The sequence below is a fragment of the Malus domestica genome, chromosome 16 (genome assembly GCF_042453785.1).
Source record: "Malus domestica chromosome 16, GDT2T_hap1".
In the NCBI taxonomy this organism is placed as follows: Eukaryota; Viridiplantae; Streptophyta; class Magnoliopsida; order Rosales; family Rosaceae; genus Malus; species Malus domestica.
Genome location: NC_091676.1, coordinates 5,859,114 through 5,881,015, shown reverse-complemented (window position 1 = coordinate 5,881,015; position 21,902 = coordinate 5,859,114). Strand labels below are relative to the sequence as shown.

The 21,902-nt window shown below is 38.1% G+C and overlaps 2 protein-coding genes across 2 annotated transcripts; both read right to left on the bottom strand.

Annotated features, from left to right (window-relative positions):
- Window positions 1-5,666: 5,666 nt before the first annotated feature.
- Window positions 5,667-7,510, bottom strand: LOC103416534 (protein JINGUBANG-like). The gene has a single exon (XM_008354780.4). It carries the CDS (start codon window positions 7,419-7,421, stop codon window positions 6,114-6,116), a length of 1,308 nt encoding a protein of 435 aa, XP_008353002.1. The 5' UTR covers window positions 7,422-7,510; the 3' UTR covers window positions 5,667-6,113.
- Window positions 7,511-10,323: 2,813 nt separating this feature from the next.
- Window positions 10,324-11,918, bottom strand: LOC103416535 (metalloendoproteinase 2-MMP). The gene has a single exon (XM_008354781.4). The coding sequence runs from the start codon at window positions 11,534-11,536 to the stop codon at window positions 10,403-10,405; it is 1,134 nt and encodes a 377-aa protein (XP_008353003.1). The 5' UTR covers window positions 11,537-11,918; the 3' UTR covers window positions 10,324-10,402.
- Between the last annotated feature and the right edge of the window lie 9,984 nt (window positions 11,919-21,902).

The window sequence follows — 21,902 nt, the reverse complement described above, 5'->3', positions numbered from 1 at the left end:
ATTTAGCTCACACTAATCTCTGACCATATCATGACGCAGTTATATGATCATAATCGGAGAGCAACAACTTGATTATTATATAGGCTAATCATAACATCATGACATGCATAGGGTTACATGCATGTGCATGGAGCAGCTTCATCATCATCATCATCATCATGCTGCACTATATAGCTAGAGAAAATGTAAGCTGGAAATATAAGGCACATAACTGTGGTCCTTCGAAAATGTAATGAACACAAGAACGATTACGAACCCTAAGTAATGATTAAGACTTCCTTAATTATGCACATATAAACTGTGCTAGGACCTGTATTAAGATTTGGAGGTTTAAAATTGTGGATATAACGTGAGTCACTCATGGAAGTACTACTTCTCCTTTTCTCTGTAAATAGAGATGGAAGATGAATCAAACTTAGTAAGATGAATTAAAATTTAATAAGGGGTCGACTACTTAAGATTAAACCACTCAAATCATTCACGGTTTCGAGTCCAGGCGTTAGGCCAATTAAGCTACGTGAAGCTGAATTTTATCCTGATCAGAAAATGTTTTACTACTAACTACATATATAGGTCAGACACAAAATTTAAATAAGATATGTAGAGGCCTCAAAATGAAGAATCCTAATGATAATTAATATATTGCAGATCTGTCTTATATGATCACTCGATGGATGTGCAGGCATACGATCGATACAGCTCTCTCGAAAATTGAATCCATTAGCATCCAACAGGTATGGAAATAAGTACGCCTGGAAAAATTAATTCAGCTACTCATTTAAGCACTCATACATGCATATGGAATTTCAGAGCTCCATCCATTAAGAAGAAAATGCACCATTAATATAGAGTCTTGACAAATAACAACCATAGGCTCATAGAATCACAATATTCATTTTGTAGGAAGAGATCGAAAGAGAGAACGCATACAATCTTTTACAGCACAAGCACACAACACAAACACATACATGGTATATTAGTTATTCAATCGACCAAACTTTTAAGCTCATCAAAACATACATATATTTACTAGCTATGTATCTGACTGAAACCCTTACAAATTCAATTAAGATACCAGCAAATTAAAAGCAATTCATCGTCCGTGTAGAGACGAAAGTTTTCAACCTTGCGTAGAGATTTGCTTGATCTAGCAAACAATCGGACCACAACGCTTCAATTCCCCAAGAGACCTCAAGAGAAGAAAGAAACTAACATCAAAATCTGCTGCTAGTCTATATCGATCCAAGAAGAAGATAAGGAGAGAGTACCCTAGCTAGCTAGGGTTTCTTCTTCTTGAGTGAACCCATATATCTTCTCAGGCTAGTAGTCGTCTGACCTCTCTCTGGCTTTCTTCTTTCGCTTTCTTTGAGTGGAGGTGGAGGTGAAGGGCGGTCTTGGTGGGTGGTTTGAGGAGCACTGGTGATGATGATGAGAGTGAGGAGGGGTTAATGATGAGAGGAAGAGGGGAGAAGAAGACATGATGATTATTGCTGCAGATTGCTGTACGTGGTTATTGTGTTTATTTGCGTTGAAGGGAGTGAAGAGATTTAAAGAGAGAATTTGGATGGCTAATGTTACTTGTTCCACATGGATAGATAATTATCACAATGCTATACCACCACACTGTCAACTTTCTCCGAAACCCCAGAAAGCTTTTGACCTAATAAGCCTTTGTTGTACTTCTACCAGCTAAAAGCCTAAAAGAGAGGCGGTGTTTTTTACTGTACAGAGAGAGAGAGTAGGGCACCGAAGAAATATGTTATAGCTTGTGTTTTTACCTTTACAATCTTTTACCTCTTTTCTGTTAAAACTATTACTTTTTTAGAAAGAAACATTTCTCATTTTTCTTGTTGGTAAATATTTTCCACTTTCAAGAGTTGGAGACATGTACTTGTCAAGGAAAATACTTATACAATACACCTCATCTTACAACTTGTTTAAATTTCAAAAGGTTTACAACCTTAGACATTTGAGGTTCGCTTAGTTTTAGTTTTTAATTTTGTGTTAGACGTAGAGGGTAAAACATATTAGATGTAGAAGAGTATATGAAGGATGATAGGAGAGATGTAAAGCAAATGTATTAGTCGTAAAGATTGATACACAAAATAAAAACAAAAAACGATGTTAGGTTTTTTATTATCACTTTCAAGAATTTTTTTTTCCATTCATTCTTCTTTATTGTGCTCCTCTTGCCACCATTATCATTTCTCTCATATACTTCTTTAATATTTCAAGCAAAGCGCACAAAAATAAAAAACTGAAAAAGAAAAACGAAATGGTTTGTCAACGTGCTCTTAATTACTTAATTATATACATATAGCCTTTTAATAGATGCCTGCTACAAATTATTGCATTTTAATATCAATTCGATGCAGTATATCTACGTTGTATAAGTTCTGTTAGAAATCGAAGTTTCATCTGTAATGAAGGTAGAATTGCAGAAATGAAAGAGACTAGTTAAAAGGCAGATAAAATGATTGTATCACTGAGTCTTAATATATTAACTATCGTCTTTGCCCCAATCATGAGATGTTGATTGCGGTGAAAGTAATTACAAAACTGCTTAATTATCCTCCTTGCAATTGCTTAATTATCTGTTTTAACCCCTATGTTCCTAACCATAATCATTCAGTTTTGTAACTATGTTATTGACCAGAAAATAATAGAGAATTTTAACAAAAAGCTATCGGTATTGTTCACTTTAACGAAAAATCACATTTTTACACTAAAAAATCAATCTTGGTACTATTCACTTTACCATTTATTTTGTCATTTTCGTTAAAACTCAAAGTTTTCAAGCTATTTTCATTAGTTTTCCCTTTAATAATAATTACAAAACTGAATGATTATGGTTAGGAACATAGGAAGCTGAAGATGATTAAGAAATTGTAAGGAGGATAAAATAGATCGACATTAATAGCTCAAGTTGATGAATATTTATGATTGTGATGCCTAACGAAATTGTTATGAATGTATTAATAAAATTCACCTTTTATTTTAGAATGAAAATGTTATTACAACGAATTAATTATGTAGAAAATGTTATTTTATACGTAAATTATATGATCTATTAGAGGGAGTAATTTAATGTTTGACCCTAAGTAAATTCACTACTTTTTAATGGACTCAACTTTTTTCCACTTTCTTTCAGCTGCCTTCAGCTCTTGATTGGGGCCAGTGCTTCTGTCATATCGTCGATAAAAAGCGACCAGATACTTAAGTGCTTAAGTACTTTTTCTTTCTGCTTGCTAGCCACGAACTTCTACAAAGTTGAAGGGGGAAACTTAGTTAAGCAGAACATTTGGTTCAAGGGTTAATTCGCTTCTATGATGCAATTAATCACTTTTGAGTAAAGTCCACAGATTTATTAACTTCCGCAAAAATGATAATAAATAGAATGCACAAGATTTTTGGCTAATCGGATTCTTCATATAGATTATAGCACATAACTTGTTGCTGACCTTAAAATCCTTCAGAGCTAGAAGAAGAAGGTAATCATCATGTTGGGCTCCACAACAAATTTGAATTTGTCACGGCTATGATTATGATTCCATTTCCTGGGGCAACCCAAAAAGTCACACTCTTTGGAATCAAATTCGGAGGAGCCATGGAGTAGTATACTGCATATAGACCCAGCAGCCACCATGTTGGGCTCCACAACAAACTTACCCCAACCCTATAACTAATTCTTTCTTTATTCTCATTTTCTGTCAACTTCAAAACCAATTAAAACTTGAGCGTAAAGTGAGAAACACATTATTCTCGCCGACTTAATTAGCTAAACCCATGTTTGAACATTGACTTCTTGATAGGAAAGAACAACTACAAGATTGAGGTCATTTTCCTGGCGAACTAAAGAGATTAGACACATACAATAGTTTTCTACAAGCGAGGAAAAACGAAAGTTATGAGAATGAACTATCTAGAAAAATGTACAAAGGTATATGACCGTTGATTTTTTAGCCAGAAGTTCAATTATTAAGGGCCAACAATCATAGGCTTTGGTCCATACTATGAGTAACACTCTACTAGTTTAACTCTTCTCACAACTATTATCTCTTATGTAAGATCACATCAGCGCGAAGGAATTCATCTTTCTTGTCCTTTTACTTTGATTTGAAAACCAGAGTACTACGAACAAACAAAAGATAAACTATGAACATTATTTTATTAAATAAAAACTATAAAATGACTTGTTATTCATATTAATAAGTTACATTTACTGAAATTCGAATGGATAAGACCCAAATCCTAACTAACAAAAAACTCAAATAATTAAACAACCACAAAACACTAATGTTTTTCAACACTTTGTTTTGCTTCTCAGGTAATTTTTCTTGGTAGATTTGAAGGTGGGGACTAACTAATCTGATTCCTCATCTCAATTTTTAGGACAAAAGAGAGGAATTTGCGGTGCAATGAGAATGTTGGGTTAAAGTTGGAAAATAATTGTTGTGTGGTAGAGATGATAACGTAGGAAGTGGGACTAGGAAGCAGCTAGGAACCAAAAACTACCAGGAGTAAAATGTCAAACCACTTGTTGATTTCCCACCTTACTTGTTTCTTTCTTCTTTGTCGGCTTTCTCGAAACGTCTTCTCAAGCAAGTCCGAAAACATAGCCCAAAAGTTTGGGGTCACAGGACAAGGCATGTAGCAATGAACTCGCCCAAAATACTTCCTCAAGGAAAATATTCTTACCCTCGTTTTCCCCTTCGCACTTTTCATAGATATAAAAAAGAAGTCCTAGAAAAAAAAATGAGAGTGCGGAATAAATTATCTATTTATAAACCTTAAAAGTTAACTTGTGTGCAATGTGCATGCATTATGTGCACTCTTAGCTCAGCAACCAATTATTCTGACAAAAACAAACAAAATAATTCAGCCTAGTGAACATAAACTATATGGCACCAAACTGCACTTACTTAAATTTAATATACAGAGGATTTTTTTAATACATCAATATTTTTACACTAAGGGGAGAAGAAGTTCACCTAAGCCACATAATTGGTAACCTAATTTGGAATCGAATTCGCTATCCACGAGATTCGAACCTAAGATCTCTCACTTTCAAGTGAAGAGAAATATCACCAGATCATAGTACTGAGTGTCAATATACAGAGGATTAATCTGTAGTAAGTTAAGAATCAGGTTAATGTCAAGGTTTAGGGTACTTCGTTATGCACTATGCACATATGACACGGACAAAGCATCACTTGTGCAATTGATATTACTTATCCTTTTTACTATTCTTTCATTTTTCAATTAGTTTGATTGGGATATCATGTTAGGTCAAGTGTAGTTTCTCCATCCACTCTCAAACAATTAATCAAATATTATTTTCAAACAATTAATCAAACTGTATGTTGACTTCTTCATTTGAAAAAGTATGGTGCTATCTCCACACTTCTTTTATCTTCCGCACTCAAATTTCGGTTGTCAGATCAAATGAAATGAAGAATATTAAATGACAAAAATTAACAAGATGTGTATATGAAAAGTAAAAATAGGTATATAAATAGCACCATTCTTGCAAAATATATTTCAAATATGAAAGATCATATTCACACACTTACGTTAGCTAGGTTGAACCGAAGGTTAGGTTGAAACTTGAAAGTGGTGATTTTACTTTTATCAAATATTGAAGAATTTAAAATCCAATAAAGTAATAAACATCATAAAAAGGAATATTATCAATTGATTAAATGGGATTATCACCTTGTCGCCCAAAATTCCATCTCTAGAATCTTCACATGTAACAAAGAAAAGGAATACTTAAAAACTTATTAAAAATTAGGTTCAAAGAATTTCAACCTAATTTCAAGTACTTCACTTGTTTAGAAAAGTGATCAATAATGTGATTAGTAACTATGAGTCTATGACTGAAACAACAATATTCTGGATATGTTAATGGCATACACAAACTTTATAATACTTATTTTATTTTCTCAGTTTGTACGGTTTTAGAAATGTACATGACATGTTTTTTCACTCGAATATGTTATATGAAAATATTTAAATAATTATATAATCATCAAGTCATATAATTTATAAAATATAATTTAAATAGATTCTATTCCTAACATTACCAATATTGTATGTAAAGTCCAACCAAATTATGAAAGGGGAACCCGAATTTGCCAGACCTTAATATCACAATCCAAGCTGCCACTATAAACAAAATAAGAATCACCAGAATCACTATTATCAAGAGCTGCAGTCAAACACTTCACCGGCCGCTTGTGACCTTCCAACACAGCCAGACAGCAATAACTCCTATTTAGATCACCGCCAACTAGCCCTGACGATAATCTCCTCCAAACCCTAACACTATAATCAGCAGATCCACTGCACAACAAATCAGCCGCCACCGCCAAACACAACACCGCCTGTGTGTGTCCCCTCAACGCACCGACCACCACCATGTCCCCACCGCCGCCGTCCGCACCACCATCTCTTTCCCAAACCAAAACCGACCGGTCGCAGGCACCAGAGTACAGCACGGACCCGTCGGTGCTAAAAGCCAACGCATTCACAGCCGACTTGTGCTTCTCTAGGGTTCCAACAAGCTTTACTGATGTTGACTTGTCTTTCCTCCACGTCCACACCTTTATCTTCTTATCCGCCGAGCCGGTGTACACAAAAGCTCCGTCACTTGACAAAATTACGGCGTTGATGGCGTCGTCGTGGGCGTTACTAACCGAGTCCATGCATTTAAAGTCGGAAGTCCGCCATATTTTGAGCGCCCGGTCCCATGAAACGGAGTAGAGAAACGACCCGTCGTTGGATATCGCTAGAGCGGAGACGGCGTCGATGTGATGCTCCCAGGTGCCGTTCTTGTGGAGCCCGATTTGCACGTAGTTCTTGGAACATAAGAATCTTGTGACACGTTCTTTTAGAGTTGGGAGTGTGGCTATACATTTTAGTTTTTCATACGTGTCGTTCGTGTTAGTTTTCCAGACTCGGATTTTATGGTCTTGGTGAGCACCGAATAAGAGCTTGTTGCGGTCGTCCCCACTCCCAACAACCACCAGAAACTTGACGGTGCTGGGAGTGGCGACGGTGGCTACCACCTTGTTGTATTTTGGATTTGAAGGGCGTGATAGGGTACTACTCCATGCTGTAATCTGACCGTCGGATGAGCCACTGTATAGGAAGTTTCCAGATAGGGCTAGGGTACAGATGTAGGACTGGGATTGGAGAGTGGCTATGCAGCAGTGATGAACACTTGAGGATCGTAGTACTACTAATTGGTTGGATTTTGATGGGGTGAGAGAAGGAACAGAAGGGAGACTTGGCTGGGAGGACAGAGAGGAGAAGGTTGAAGACTCAGAGAGAAGACTGGAGGTGGAGTTGGAGGTTGAAGATTCTTCCTTACTTTCTGTGCTTGTGTGACAGGGCAAGGGACATGGAACGAGTCCCATATTATTTAACAGGAATAGCGAAAATGCAGCTAGAAGCCTAGAGCTAAATGAGTTGTTGGAATTTTATGGAGTTTACTTTTTATAGAGGGGAAGACTACAAAAGAAGACAAGCTTATAACAAGTGGCCTCGATCGGCCTTTTTTACAGAAGATATTTTTCAATGTGACCGGTACGTGGTACATCATATATCATTATACAAATGGTGAAATAATTATCCTAAAAGGTTAATAATTTAAAAAATAAAATTTCTCACCAATTATATTAAAACACATGATATACTACTTGTATTCCTATCACAATTAAAATTTTCTCAGGACCTAATAAAGAAGAAGCTTATAACAAGTGGCCTCGATCGGCCCTTTTTTACAGGCCTATTGCTGAAATTTTACTATATTTTCGGTATGCTTATTTGACGATCGAGGATGTGCAAGTGCCTTCTTTTGTGACACAAGGCTTCCCATATATGTACGCATATATTTTTAAGAGAAAGCCAGATTCTTCCACCTTCTTTTGTGTAGAATGCAAGTTGAGTATTTGGACTTAAATCATTGGTTCCCTCGACCTTTTTTTCCCCAATGGATTGCAAACTTTTAGGTTGGCAAAGAGCTGTCCGATCATGTCAATTGGCTGGGCCTAATAATTAGTTAAGATTTTTTAGCTGATCCTTACGATCCTCTCAAATTATGTTTTACCAAATAAACACGAAAAGATGACTACAAAAGTTCACACATTTTCACATGTACAACTGATCTATGCACTCATCTAGCTCGTTGTTTACTCATCTAAAACTAAAAAGGTTGAATAATCTGAGTTTAGATATGCGGTAGAAAACATGCCTCTACCGAACCTCTACCTACATTCTCCTTGTGAAATGCTTCTTCTGAGTTACCATGAGTTTAACTTTGTCAAGTCTTCTATTTTTGTAAAAGAGTAATACTACACTTATAACATTTTTAATACCACATTTGTACTACTCTCTAATAGAGATAAAGTCCACCAACGCATGTAAATTCCGTCTCTATTAGAGAGGTGGTCCATATATGGTATGAAGAATGTGATAATAAAAAAAGCCCTAATTCTTCATCATATCCCTCTCCTTCACAAGATATTGTGAAGAAACCCACCTTGTCTTTTCGATCAAGTTCAAGCATCCCTTTAGGTTTTAGTTTTGATCTTCGTCTAATCACAAGGCAATGGAACAAATTCAGACACCCTTTTAGCTTTTTAACCCAGATGAGCATTTGGAAACCGGTGCTTAAAGTTTCAATTCCTAGATCCCCTTTTAAAAGGAATAGAGGAAGAGGACGTCAATTTTGTGGTTAATAAGATAGAGTAAGGGGACTACAACCGAGAGGAAGAAGCCAGGTAGCACCAAAGATAAAGGCCCAGTGTTGCGTTGTCTTGCCCGCATTGTCCAGGCCCAAAACAGAATCATTATCATTTCAGTGTTATTTGTACGGATTCCACTTATTTTTTCTGAACAAGATTAAATTACGTTAGTATTTTATATCAATTTTTTTAGAGAACAGAAGACAAAATGGTTAGCGTGAGAGGAGAAAAGGAGAATAAAAGAGAGAATAATCCTACTTCGCCAAAGTCCTACCAGACCTATATAGAAAAGAAATTCACAAGGCAAAATAATAGAGTCAAAGAAATCAAAGCTTATGGTCACATCTCATACGTAACATTCTTATAATTAATGATGGATTTATTTTAATTCATCCGAATGCCTAAACACTCATCGTACAAAAAAATATAAATGATTTATATATATAAATATAAAAAAAACTGTATATTCAATTGTAAATATATAGTGCTGAAAATATATGTTCGTCCTAACTGTATTCAACTGTATATGAGTTGTGATGGGCAACGGTTATGACAGGCGGGTAACCGCGGTTATTTACTCATAACCGTTTATGTTCATACCTGCATAACCGTTTACCTGTAGAGTAATTACATAAATGGTTATACCCATAAGCATAACCGTTTATAAACGGTTATCCATACCCATAACCATGTACCCATTTAACCATAACCATTTACCCATTTACCCATTTAACCATAACCATAATCATTTACCTGTTTACCCGTTTTTTCACCCGTTTATCCTTTTTTTTACCCATTAACCCTTTTTTCGCCCGTCTACATTATTTTTTTTAACAATTTGAAAATTATAAAAGAAAAATTTGTCATAATTTTCATTTTCTGACAATTAAATACTGTTATAAGTACATTTTAGCATACATTTCCCTATTTTAATCATTTAAATCCTCATATAATTCCAATAATTGAAATAATAGTTTACGAACGATATTTTTCTACTACACCCATAACCGAGAAATCAGGATCAAAAAGTAAAAGATTAAGAAACAAACAAAGATCCCGACCTGAAACGACAATGCATGGAAGAACATAAAAACCCAAAACGCAAAAACGATGACAATTCAATGTGAGTGTCTATATATATATATATATAAATGTACAAAGAAGAATAAGAAAAAGAAACGTACCTCTCTGACCTCGGCAATAGGGTCAAAAGAGAGAATCAACTTGGCAATAGCGGAGAAGACTGCTGCTAAGGGAAGCAACAAATAATAGTAACTTACAAGTTGTAAGTTCTTTGAGGGTTTTTAATTTTTTTTTTTAATTTTACATATATTAAATTAAATGGGTAAATGAATACCCGTTATAACCGCGAATATTACCCATAACCGATAAATACCCGTTATAACCGCAGATAATACTCATAACCGTCTATTTAAATTTCATAGATAAACGGTTATACCCATAACCGTTTATTTGTCTAAATAGTTACCCATAACCATAACCGTCAATTTTAAATGAACGGGTAACCGCGGTTGCCCATACCCAGCCCATCCCTACAGTGCCAAATCCACAATAAGAAACCAAAAAATGTAATAAAATAATGGGTAAATCGAATCCTAGTCAATAAACCAGAATTAAATTTTAAAAAAAAACTAAAACAATAGTAACAGAGATCCAACTGCTAACACGACACGGAGGGCCCACAACCGCGGAGTAGGAGTAGAACCGAGGTGGTCCCCAGCAGCAGACGTGTCCCTCGCCTGAGTGGACGGCGCGGATGTAGTCGTACCGTCGTAATTGGGATTGGCGCCGTATAGCGTCTGGATCCCCAAAACGTCGTCACTGGCAAGCTCCACCTTCTTCGTACGCGACGAGATCGTCGGGTACATAATCGCATCCTCCACCGACGAGTGCCCCAACCCCAGCAGATGCCCTATCTCGTGCACCGCCACGGACTCAAGGTCCACGGCTGACTCCACGGAGAACTTGCTGATGTCACCGGTGATCACCCAGTTCTCATCGCCGTCCAGGTGGAACCTACCGCTCGGCGGGGAGAACGCGTGTGCAAGAGTCCCCAAAACCCCGTCGAATGGCTCGCCGTCGCCGTGGTCTCCGACGAAGAATCCGATCTTGATGTCCGCCGAGTAGAAGGAGGTAGTTTCTTGGAAAGTTAATGGTGTCGCCGCCGACCACCGCTGGAAGGCGCCGACGAACACGGTTTTTACCTCGTCGGAGAGCTCGTTCTCCGGCAAGAAAGCATAGGTCAGGTCGCGGCGGTTCTGCGGCCAGACGGGGGTGCCGGGGAAGAAAGAGTAGTGAGAGACGCTGTGGAACTTGGTGGAGTTATACGACGCCGGTTTTCCGGAGTTCATAGTGGTGGTGCCGTTGACTATGTCGGCGTTGCCGCATCGGGGTTTGACGAGGTGTTCGAGGGTGGGCCCGTCGAGCTCGCCGGTGACATTGAGGTTGAAGTTCTTTTGGTAGGTTTTGAGGGCGGCTTCAAGGTCTCCGTCGAAGTCATCGGTGAGGTTGGTTGTAGGTAAATTTGGAATGTAACCGAAACGGTTGAAGTATTTTTTGAGCTTGCTGAGGCCGTCGACTTTTTCGCCGGCGTGGCAGTTGCCGAAGTGTTTGAAGGCGTCCCAAGCGCCAGGAATGGTGGCGTTTGGGACGAGGTAGGACGGTATGGAGGAGATGTTGGGGAAGAAGCGAGCTGAGGTCTGTGAAAGCGATGAGAGGCAGAGAGCAATGGCAAAAAGGTGGAGTGGAAACTGAAACCTCTTCATGATTACCTTTAGGGTTTTGTTTTTGTTATAGCTTTTTTTGGTGGTTGTGGGGTTTTTGGAGAATGAGTTTGAGAATGTAAAGAGTAGAGATGGAGATAGATATTAACAAGAAACGTAGAAGCCGGCGAAGACTTGGTGTAGGCCGCGGATTGAATGTTTGTCCAGCTTGGTGGATATGCATTTGGAAGACTTTTTGTCAACGAAATTATTGAATCGCATTTGCGTGGTGAATTCCTTTTATAATTTTTACTTTTTTTTTTCTAGGTGTGGGTTTGAAATGGAACTTGGAATGCTGGTGTGATAGAAGCTTCTTTCTGGTTTCTTCCAGTTTTACTAGAGATACTTGTGTTGGATCGCTCGGGCTACGTTATTTATGGGGATTTTTGGCATGCTATGGTGTGTTTTACATTTGAATGTTCAACGGTTATATCATTCGTTAGGAACGCAATGAATAAGATTTGACGATAAAAAAACTTACATCGGAACTTGATAGAATATACATTTTTTGTAGGAAAGCTATAAAAAGTACACGCAGCTTTCAATATTTTGGTCTTATATAATCCTACACTGATTTTAACTAATATGAGTGCGGACCTGCATAAATTAATTTTTATCTGTTTCTTTCTACTTATGTGTAACGATCAAAAATAAAATGTTGGATCCATTATGTGTGAAAACAGAAATTGTTTAATGATTATTCATACAAAACGTAAAGGGTTAATCTAAATTTACTACTCTGAAGTTTTTTTATTTTCAACATTTGATTCATGAAGTTTTTTCGTCCCATAAGACCATCTTCAACCCTTAGGCTAAAACCTAAAATTTTTAGCCCAGAAATAATTTTTCTGCTCCAACCCTTATGACCTAAATATTTTTTGCCTGAGATTATTAAAATATAAATTTAGGCTAATTTTTTCTTTTAAAGTAATTTGAAAAAAAAAAATTATGTACACTATCATAATTTAATTTTATGAATATTTTAACCGAAAAATATTTAAATTCTGATAAATATTGAAAAATCACTAAATTTTGGTGATTTTTGAGTTAAATAATTTTTTAAATTAGTTTAGTTGTTGAATTTAAATTTGGGCCGTCATATCTTTTTTTTTACCATTAGATTTGATTATATTCGATCTCAACCATTGGATTCAATCAATCCTATGGACATGCCCATGTGGTTAGGGTCCCATTGGTGGTGCCCACACCATTTTTTGGGCTAAATCCTGAGCGAAATTTGGCTTTTGTTTGGCTTTTAACTTTTAGCTCACACATTTAGCATGGGTTAGGTTGGGTTGGGTTTGGAGGGGAATAAAACCTAAAAAATAGTATTTAGCCCAGGGTTGAGTTTGGTCTAATGGTACCTAAAGTCATAATTTTGAGATATTTTCATACATCCATTAAGTTTTTTGTCAGAATCTCCGTTGACCCTCGTGGACAATGATTGAGTGTCACGTGTCAATATGAGCCCATGTGGTATTAAAAAATTAAAAAATTAAAATTAAATAAACTGTTCTCTTCTCTTCCCCGATCTCTCCCACTCATCCCTTTTCACCCCCTCCATAACCGTCAAATCGGCTCTGCGTTTCGGAGAATCCACCAAAATCATTGATATCCTCCAGTTTTCCAACACTCCTGAACACAAAAACACAAACCCAATTCACAAATCAACAATGGCAAGCTGAATACACAACAATCTGACATGCACGGCGTCATGAGTATTGGTCAAAAACCCTAGAAGTACCTACTTGTCCTGGTCTCCTTCGTAATAGAACATAGCGAAGGGGATGATGAAAAACACGAGCACGGCGTCGAGCCTCTGCCACACGTACATCAATGGCACCGGATCGGTGGGCTCTTGCAAGGATTTGCTCTGATGCACGTTTCGGGGGGCGGGTCGTCGACGTCGTACATGATCCGGGTCAGAGACTCGGGTTGCAGCGCGTACACGAGTTTTGTGAACTTGGATTCGGGTTTGCCCGTTGATTGGTTGCCCGAACCGGGAGTGGAGTTACAATGGGCATCGCCAAAGGAGCCCGAGTGTGGGACACAGGCGGATTGTGAGGGGAAGTCCACTTGTAGGTCCAACCTGGCTGTCGGGGTGCTGGTAATTGACGAGCAGGTAGACATTGAAGACGAAGACGATGATGCAGAGAACAATGGCGACGATGACAAGCGCGAGGTTGAAATCGCCCATTGCTGCGGCATCGTTTCAGCTACTCTCGATTCGAATCGAATCGGAGAGATCGAGAAGGGGAATCAGAAATTAGGGTTAGGGATGTGAAATTGCGCGTTCGAGTGATCGCATATCTCTGTCGCTAGTCCGAAAATGAGCAGAGTCGTTGAGGGAAGAGAAAAGGGAAAGGTTGAGGGCTCGGTTCCAGTGAGTTGGTGAGGAAGGCGACGAGGGTGGCGTGGTTTGGGTTGGGGTGGGTGAAGGTTGATTTGGGAATAGAGAAGGGAGGGGGTGAAGAGGGATGAGTGAGAGGGATCGGGGAAGAGAAGAGAACAGTTTTTTTATTTTTTATTTTTTTAAATTTTTTTAATACCACATAGGTCCATATTAACACGAGACGTCCAAATCACTCTTCAATTGGGTAGCATCAGCGGTTAATGAAGATTTTGATGGAAAACTTAATAAAGGTATGAAAGTGTCTTAAAATTATGATTTTAGGTACTATTTTGAGACGAAAAAAATTACTTGTATCAAATATTGAAGACGAAAAAATTTCAGAATAGTAAACTGAATTAATCCAAACGTAAAATATACAGGAAGACAAAGAAAAATAAATGGGAGATGGATATATATTTTGACTAGAAAGTGACGGATGATGACATGCGAAGTGACAGTAAGGGATGCGGAATGGTCAAAGTTGGGGTTGAACTGCTTTGCCTTCGTTCTCGATCACGTATCAGAAAGATGTTTCAGTGTGAACGAAATATGAGATAGTACATCACATATTATTACATAAATGGTAAAATATGTGTTAAAATATTAATAATTTAAGTATTAAAAAGTTTCATCAATCATATAAAAATATATAATGCACGACTCGTGTTCCAATCACAATTAAAAATGTCTCTACGTATCGATCGATTGGAGGAGTTGGTGGAATGTTATTGAGCTCATAAACGTCGACGTGGAACAAAATAACTGGTTAAGAAATGTATATCTGGTTGGCCCATCCCCCAAAGATTCATCTTTTTAATCCAATCATGTTCTCATTTGGTTGCACAATAAAATTTTGTTGATGTACGGTACACTACATGCAATATATAATTGGATGAAGTATTTCTTTTTCAAAGGGTTTCTCCATTTATATAATAGCATGTCGCATACCATCTTGTGTTTCGGCTGATTGATAAATCTATCCACACGAAGCCAATCATGTTATGGGATCTTTATGTAGGTTAACTTGTAAAGCTAATATTGGTACATGTTTGTCTATTTTTGTAAAGTAATGCTAGGATAACTACATATTTGTATCATGTTGATGTACTACATAAAGTAGCAAGTAATTCATATACAACCGTTATTTCACTTATATAAACACATAAATAGATGTGGTATGTACCCATCACTTATCACATCAGATAATATACTAATATGATATAAAAATAGAGTATTCCTAGCATTTTTCATTTTTTGTACTAGTATTTGTATATGCTTGGCTGTGTAAATTGATTGTTCATACAAATCAGTAGGGTCGGAGTCAATCCACGAGAGGCGTTGGATGTTAATCATGTTTCTTTTCATAAATTTCACACCTGCAAATTACAGTTTAACATAGAGATATCATTTAGCCTATGATTCAACGTACTATGTTATGTTATATATGTAAGCATTAGACAAACATATACCTTGGCTCGGACACTACTTCGGACTCCCGGAGGTGGATGGCACGAGACAAGCGATGGGATGCTTCTATTTATTAGGTATTAGGATCTTTTCGGTTTCAACTTTTAACCCTAATGCTTTTGCTGTTTTCTTCTCCTTGTTTGCTGCTGGTGGCCTTCTCCGGTCTCACGTTTGCGGTGACGAGTTTGTGAGTCTGTGGGTCACGTTTGACCCTTTCTTTGGTCGCTTTAGGATGATGCTTGTTGGTGGCTTGCATGGGATGCTATTAGGGTTTCTTTGTTTTCAAATGTGAGCTCCAAATTTTGTTTTGGTTTGGTTCGGAGGTCCGTTTCTATGTTTGAGTTTAATGTTGTAATTAGGTATTGAAACTAGACACACATGCTCTATGATGTCAAGTTGCAGCTGCAACTCTATCCCATCTTTTCGGGTAGAGTTGCTACTGCCACTACCGTCATTTTGCCTCTCTTTGCTACCAAATCATTCCTTGGTCCATATCCCTTAATTATAGGGTTTATGTCTTTTAGTATCTTTGCCCTTTATCTTTCTTGTAAATTGTTCCTTGATTTCCGATTGTAAATGTGAAAATGAGTATGGCTTCTTCTAGTTCTTTTTCGGTCTCTATATAGAGCCCTCTCTTGTAGTTATAAAACATATGAAAATATACAAAAACCTTTTTGGGTTCCAAATTTTCCACATGGTATCAGAGCAGTAACCATAGGGTCCTGTCTCTGTTTGTTCATTCATTCAAAAACCTTGTTTCAGTCATGCCTTATTCACTACAATGACAGAAGAAAGTTCCTCAAATCGTGAGGCTACGAGCTCCTCAAACTCCTTATCTCCCAGCGTCATTCAAGGTGAAATCAATACAAATTTGCGTCTCTGCTCAGTGTTATTAAACGAGTTCAACTATCTACCTTGGTCTCGTGCCATTTCACTTGCCCTAGGAGGAAGATCGAAGCTCGGGTATATCAATGGACGCATCAGACCGCCTGAAAAATCATCCATGTCATATGGTGCATGGCATGCAAACAGCCAGTTGGTTTGTCCTGGATATTCAACTTCATGGAACCAAAGTTATCTGAACTCTTTAGTTACTCGGAGTCCTCTTCCACTCTATGGGAATCCATTAAAGAAATGTATGGCGGTCAAAATAATGCAGCTCGTATTTTTCAGCTCAAAAAGGATCTTGCTGGGCTAAGGCAAGGTGATCAATCATTCGTGCAACATCTCAGCAGCATCAAGTCCAAGTGGAATGAACTCGACATGTATCGTCCACACTCAACCGATTCCGATGTGCTCCTTAAAAGAGCTGATGAGGATAAAGTATTTCAACTTCTAGCAAGTCTAGGAGCTGAATATGAAGACCTTCAAAGCCACTTGTTGATGACTCATAAGCTGCCCTCATTTAATGGTGTCTGTCAAGCTGTTCAAAGGGAAGAAACTCGAAGAAAAGTTATGCACATTGAGCCGAAATCAAATCCTGATGCTAGGGTTTTTTCGAGCTATCATAAAAACACTGGTGAAAAAATTTTTGCCAGTAAGAAAGTAGACTGGAAATGCACTTACTGCAACATGAAAGGTCATCTAAGGGACAAATGCTGGATCTTGCACCCGGAGTTAAAACCAAAATTTGATAAGGGAGGAAGAATGATCAAAGAAGGGAAATGAATCAACCCTAAGGCCCTCCACTCATCCAGTTCTTCGACGGGTGGAATCTCAAATTTCTCTAAGAATCCAATAGATCTGATAAATGAATTTGCAAACTTTCTTCAAAGACGAGGAGGCAACACTTAAATTGAGGAAGTGACCACTTCAACTCCTACTGCTATGCTCGGAAAATTTGCAGGTTTTTTTGCTGAGACCTCAACTCATGACAATGTCTCAGGTATCATCACTGCTCTCAAAACTGCACTTAATGAAATTAGTCATGATTGTTGGATTATAGACTCATGTGCTACTGACCACATAACAAATCAGTCTTCTTGCTTGGATAAGTTTCAAAATATGCCTAAGTCTACACAGGTATCTGTTGCAAATGGGAACGGAGAACCTATTCTGGGAAAAGGGAAACTTAAACCGTTAAGTAATAAGATTGAGTCAACAGCTTTATATGTACCTTCTTTCCATTTCCAACTCATGTTCATAAGTAAAATCACTCGCACCCTAGATTGCCTTGCCATATTCTCTCCTCACAATGTTGTATTTCAGGATCGGGTCATTCGGAAGAAGATTGGTGAAAGGTATCTCCCGAATGAACTCTATTACCTCTCAAAGAATTCTAAGTCTCTTAAGCACCCCCTTGCAAGCCTCAGTCTCTCTCAAGAATACCACATTTGGCATCTTCGATTGGCTCATCCCTCAGAACCTGTGATGACCAAAATTTTTCCCAATTTTTGTAAACCTACGCATGCTTGTGAAATCTGTCAAATGTCGAAAGCTACTAGGCTTCCTTTTGTTTCCTCCAAGTCTAGAACCTGTAAACTGTTTGAAATTGTTCACTCAGATATCTGGGGTCCCTCTCGTGTAAGCTCTTTTGATGGATATAAATATTATGTCACCTTCATTGATGATTACTCTCGGGTTACATGGGTCTACCTCTTGAAATCCAAAAGTGAGTTTTTTTATGCCTTTAAAGATTTTCATAAACTCATCATAAATCAATGTTTATCTAAGTTAAGCATACTGCAATCAGACAATGGCATTGAGTACACATCCAATAACATGTCTAATTACTTAAGTGGTCATGGAATTTTGCATCAAACCAGTTGTGTTGGTACTCCACAACAAAATGGTATAGCGGAAAGAAAGAACCGTGATTTGTTGGAGAAAACAAGGTCTCTTATGTTTCAAATGAATGTGCCTAAAAGGTTCTGGTTACGAGCATTTCTCACTGCAGCGTACATCATCAATAGGTTACCTACTCGAGTTTTAAACTCAAAGTCTCCTGTTGAAGTAATGAAGGGAAGAAACATTGACATCTCACATCTCAGAATTTTCGGGTGCACTTGCTATGTTCATATTCAAGCAGCACATCGAGATAAGCTCGAACCTAGAGCTGTCAAATGTGTTTTTATGGGATACTCAAGCTTTCAAAATGGATATAAATACTTTAATCCTCAGAATGGTAAGGTTGGAGTCTCCAGAGATGTCCGATTTGATGAGCTTGCTTTTTTCTTTCGTAAAGACTGCAATGAAGAGCCTCAGAGAAAGGATATTATAGAGATCTTTCCATTACATACTCCAGTAAATCTTCTTGAATCCCATTCTCAGAATGATTCTCTCGAACATCACTCGGAGTCGGAACAACTTGAGGGTGAAGGAACACCTACAAGTGAACAAAGCTCAACCCCTACCCCACAACCGTATGTAGCTCCTCGAAAAAACCCAACTCGGGACAGACATCCTCCTCCAAGGTTTCAAGAATACATTACTTACAATGCAAGACATCCTATTTCAGAAGCCCTAACATATCACAAATTGTCAAAATCCCATGCTGCATTTCTAAATAAGTTATCATCGAATGTTAAACCAAGGAACTTCCATGAAGCTGCACACAATCAAGTATGGAAGGAAGCTATGCAAGAAGAGCTCAAAGCCTTAAATGACAATCACACATGGAGTGTAGTTGATCTACCAAAAGGGAAAAATGCAGTAGGGAGTAGATGGATATATAAGATCAAGTTCCATTCCAACGGCAGTATTGAACGACACAAGGCCCGACTGGTTTCCCGAGGATTCACTCAAACTTATGGTATCGACTACAATGAGACATTTGCTCCTGTAGCTAAAATGAGCACGGTTCGAGTGCTGTTGTCTGTGGTAGTTAATCATAACTGGTCTCTATTCCAAATGGATGTGAAGAATGCATTTCTCCATGGTGACCTTGAAGAGGAGGTATACATGAAGCTCCCCCTGGACACCCACAAGAAAGTGAAGTTAACAAAGTATGCAAGCTTCACAAGGCCATATATGGACTTAAACAATCCCCTTGAGCCTGGTACTCGAAGTTAAGCTCAGTTCTGAAGGCTACGGGGTTCAAGAGAAGTCATGCCGATTCCTCATTGTATGTTAGCAGTGGTACAAATGGAAAATTAATTGTTCTTATACATGTGGATGATCTCATTATAACTGGGGACAACATAGAAGAGATTGTTACTCTAAAATCCTTCATTCATCAATAGTTTGCAATCAAGGACTTGGGAACCCTAAAGTACTTCCTTGGCATTGACATGGCAACCTCTGCCAAGGGTTTGTTTTTAAATCAACGCAAATATGTGCTTGACTTATTGGAGGAAGCTCACATGTTGGATTGCAAAGCTGCTCTCACTCCCTTTATAAGCAAACTCTAATTTGATGCCTCTAGTGAACTTCTGTCAAACCCTAGTGTCTATCAACGTATGGTAGGGAAGTTAATCTACCTTACAATTACTCGACCTGATATTGCTTATTCTGTAAGCCTTATCAGTCAATTCATGCACTATCCTACTCTACTCCACTAGAAGATTGTCAAAAGAATACTAAAATACTTGAAGGGGTCAATTGGCAGAGGCTTACTCTTAAAGAACCATGGCTCAAATCACATTATGGCATACACAGATGTTGACTGGGCAGGTAATGCACTCGATCGAAAGTCTACCACCGGGTTCTGCATGTTTGTTGGTGGAAATCTCGTGACATGGAAGAGTAAAAAGCAGACTATGATTGCACGATCAAGTGCAGAGGCTGAGTATAGAGCCATGGCAGCTACGGCTTGTGAATTAATCTGGTTAAAGCGTCTTCTAGCAGATCTTGGCTACATCGACAATGAACCTATGTCCTTGTTTTGTGATAACCAAGCTGCCATGCATATTGCTTCTAACCCAGTGTTTCACGAGCGCACCAAACACATCGAAGTGGATTGTCACTACATTCGTGCTGAAGTTCAATCCAAAGTTATCAACACCATTTACACTCGCAGTCATGATCGGCTTGCAGACTTGTTCACAAAGGCTTTGGACTCTACTCATCTTCAAAGGCTAGTGAGCAAGCTTAGATCAATTAACCCCCTTGATCCAGCTTGAGGGGGAGTATTGAAACGAGACACACATGCTCTATGATGCCAAGTTGCAGCTGCAACTCTATCCCATCTTTTCGGGTAGAGTTGCTACTGCCACTACCGTCATTTTGCCTCTCTTTGCTACCAAATCATTCCTTGGTCCATATCCCTTAATTATAGGGTTTATGTCTTTTAGTATCTTTGCCCTTTATCTTTCTTGTAAATTGTTCCTTGATTTCCGATTGTAAGTGTGAAAAGGAGTATGGCTTCTTCTCCTTCTTTTTCGGTATCTATATAGAGCCCTCTCTTGTAGTTCTAAAACATACGAAAATATACAAAAACCTTTTTGGGTTCCAAATTTTCCACATTAGGTCTCTCTTTGTATAAATTTGCTGGGTTGGCAATAAATTTACCCTTGAAAAAAAAGAGCAAACAATATGAACACAAACAAGCCAAGGAATTATAAGAAAGGTCAAAAGTCTTAATTTGCATTATATATATTTCTCTCATAATTCATTTGCTTCAGATGAACATCATCCATTACGTTATGTTTAGTCATATAGAAAATGGAACCTTCGACATCCGTAGTCCGGATGTGAGAACTACCACGTTCCTAAGTTCCTTAATCAAAATATTTCCTTTTTGGTAGTTCCCAGAAGGTTCAACAAGCTCTGTTATTTATATTTAATTAATTGTTTCTTGTAACTAGAAGGAACCCTATTTTGTATTCAAGCCCGTGAGAAGAAATTCTTTCTGAATCTCTTCCATCAAGACCACCGGATCAAATAATCCAGGTCTTTGAAATTTCATTCAACAGCAAAAAATTATTATAACTTTTAAGAGGTCAAAACAGGTAGACCGTTGAATGAAATTTCAAAAACCGGATCACTTGATCCAGTGATCTTGGTGAAAGAGATCCGGAGAGGATCTCTTCTCCAAGCCCGTCACAGCCACATAAAAAACGTGTTTGCCTTAAAACGAAGAGTAAAGACTTATTTTTTGTTATACTCCTTAGATATCGAACTTAATCACATTTTTTCTCTCAAAATTAAAATACCAAAAAAAAAATAAGTCTTAAAAAAAATGGGGTTAAGTTCGAGTATTCGAGGACAAACCAAAAAAAAGTCTTTAAGAAATACATGGAAGGGCCGCACTTTCAATTCAGGCTGCCACATGACGCATATAGTATGTGGTTATATATATGACCTAATCCCTCACAAACCAAAACCATTCATTATTTACTTACAGAATTAGAAACAATTGTTCATCTGTCTATGGCAAGTATTCCCACTCACGAAAACTCATGGGCCGATCAGTGGGACTACAACCCCGATCCTCTTCCGGCTTCCGTGACCAAGAAGAGCTCCGCCGGCGGCAGCGCAAAGGCGAAATATGGTAAAAAGGTGGAAGAAGGGTTTGGGAAGACTAAAGCAGTTGCAGCAAATGGCATGGCCAAAGTGAAGGTAGGGGCTCGT

What these genes read in the sequence shown, in the direction of transcription:
- LOC103416534 (XM_008354780.4), bottom strand. Translation starts at nt 7,421, where the DNA reads ATGGGACTCGTTCCATGTCCCTTGCCCTGTCACACAAGCACAGAAAGT.
- LOC103416535 (XM_008354781.4), bottom strand. Translation starts at nt 11,536, where the DNA reads ATGAAGAGGTTTCAGTTTCCACTCCACCTTTTTGCCATTGCTCTCTGC.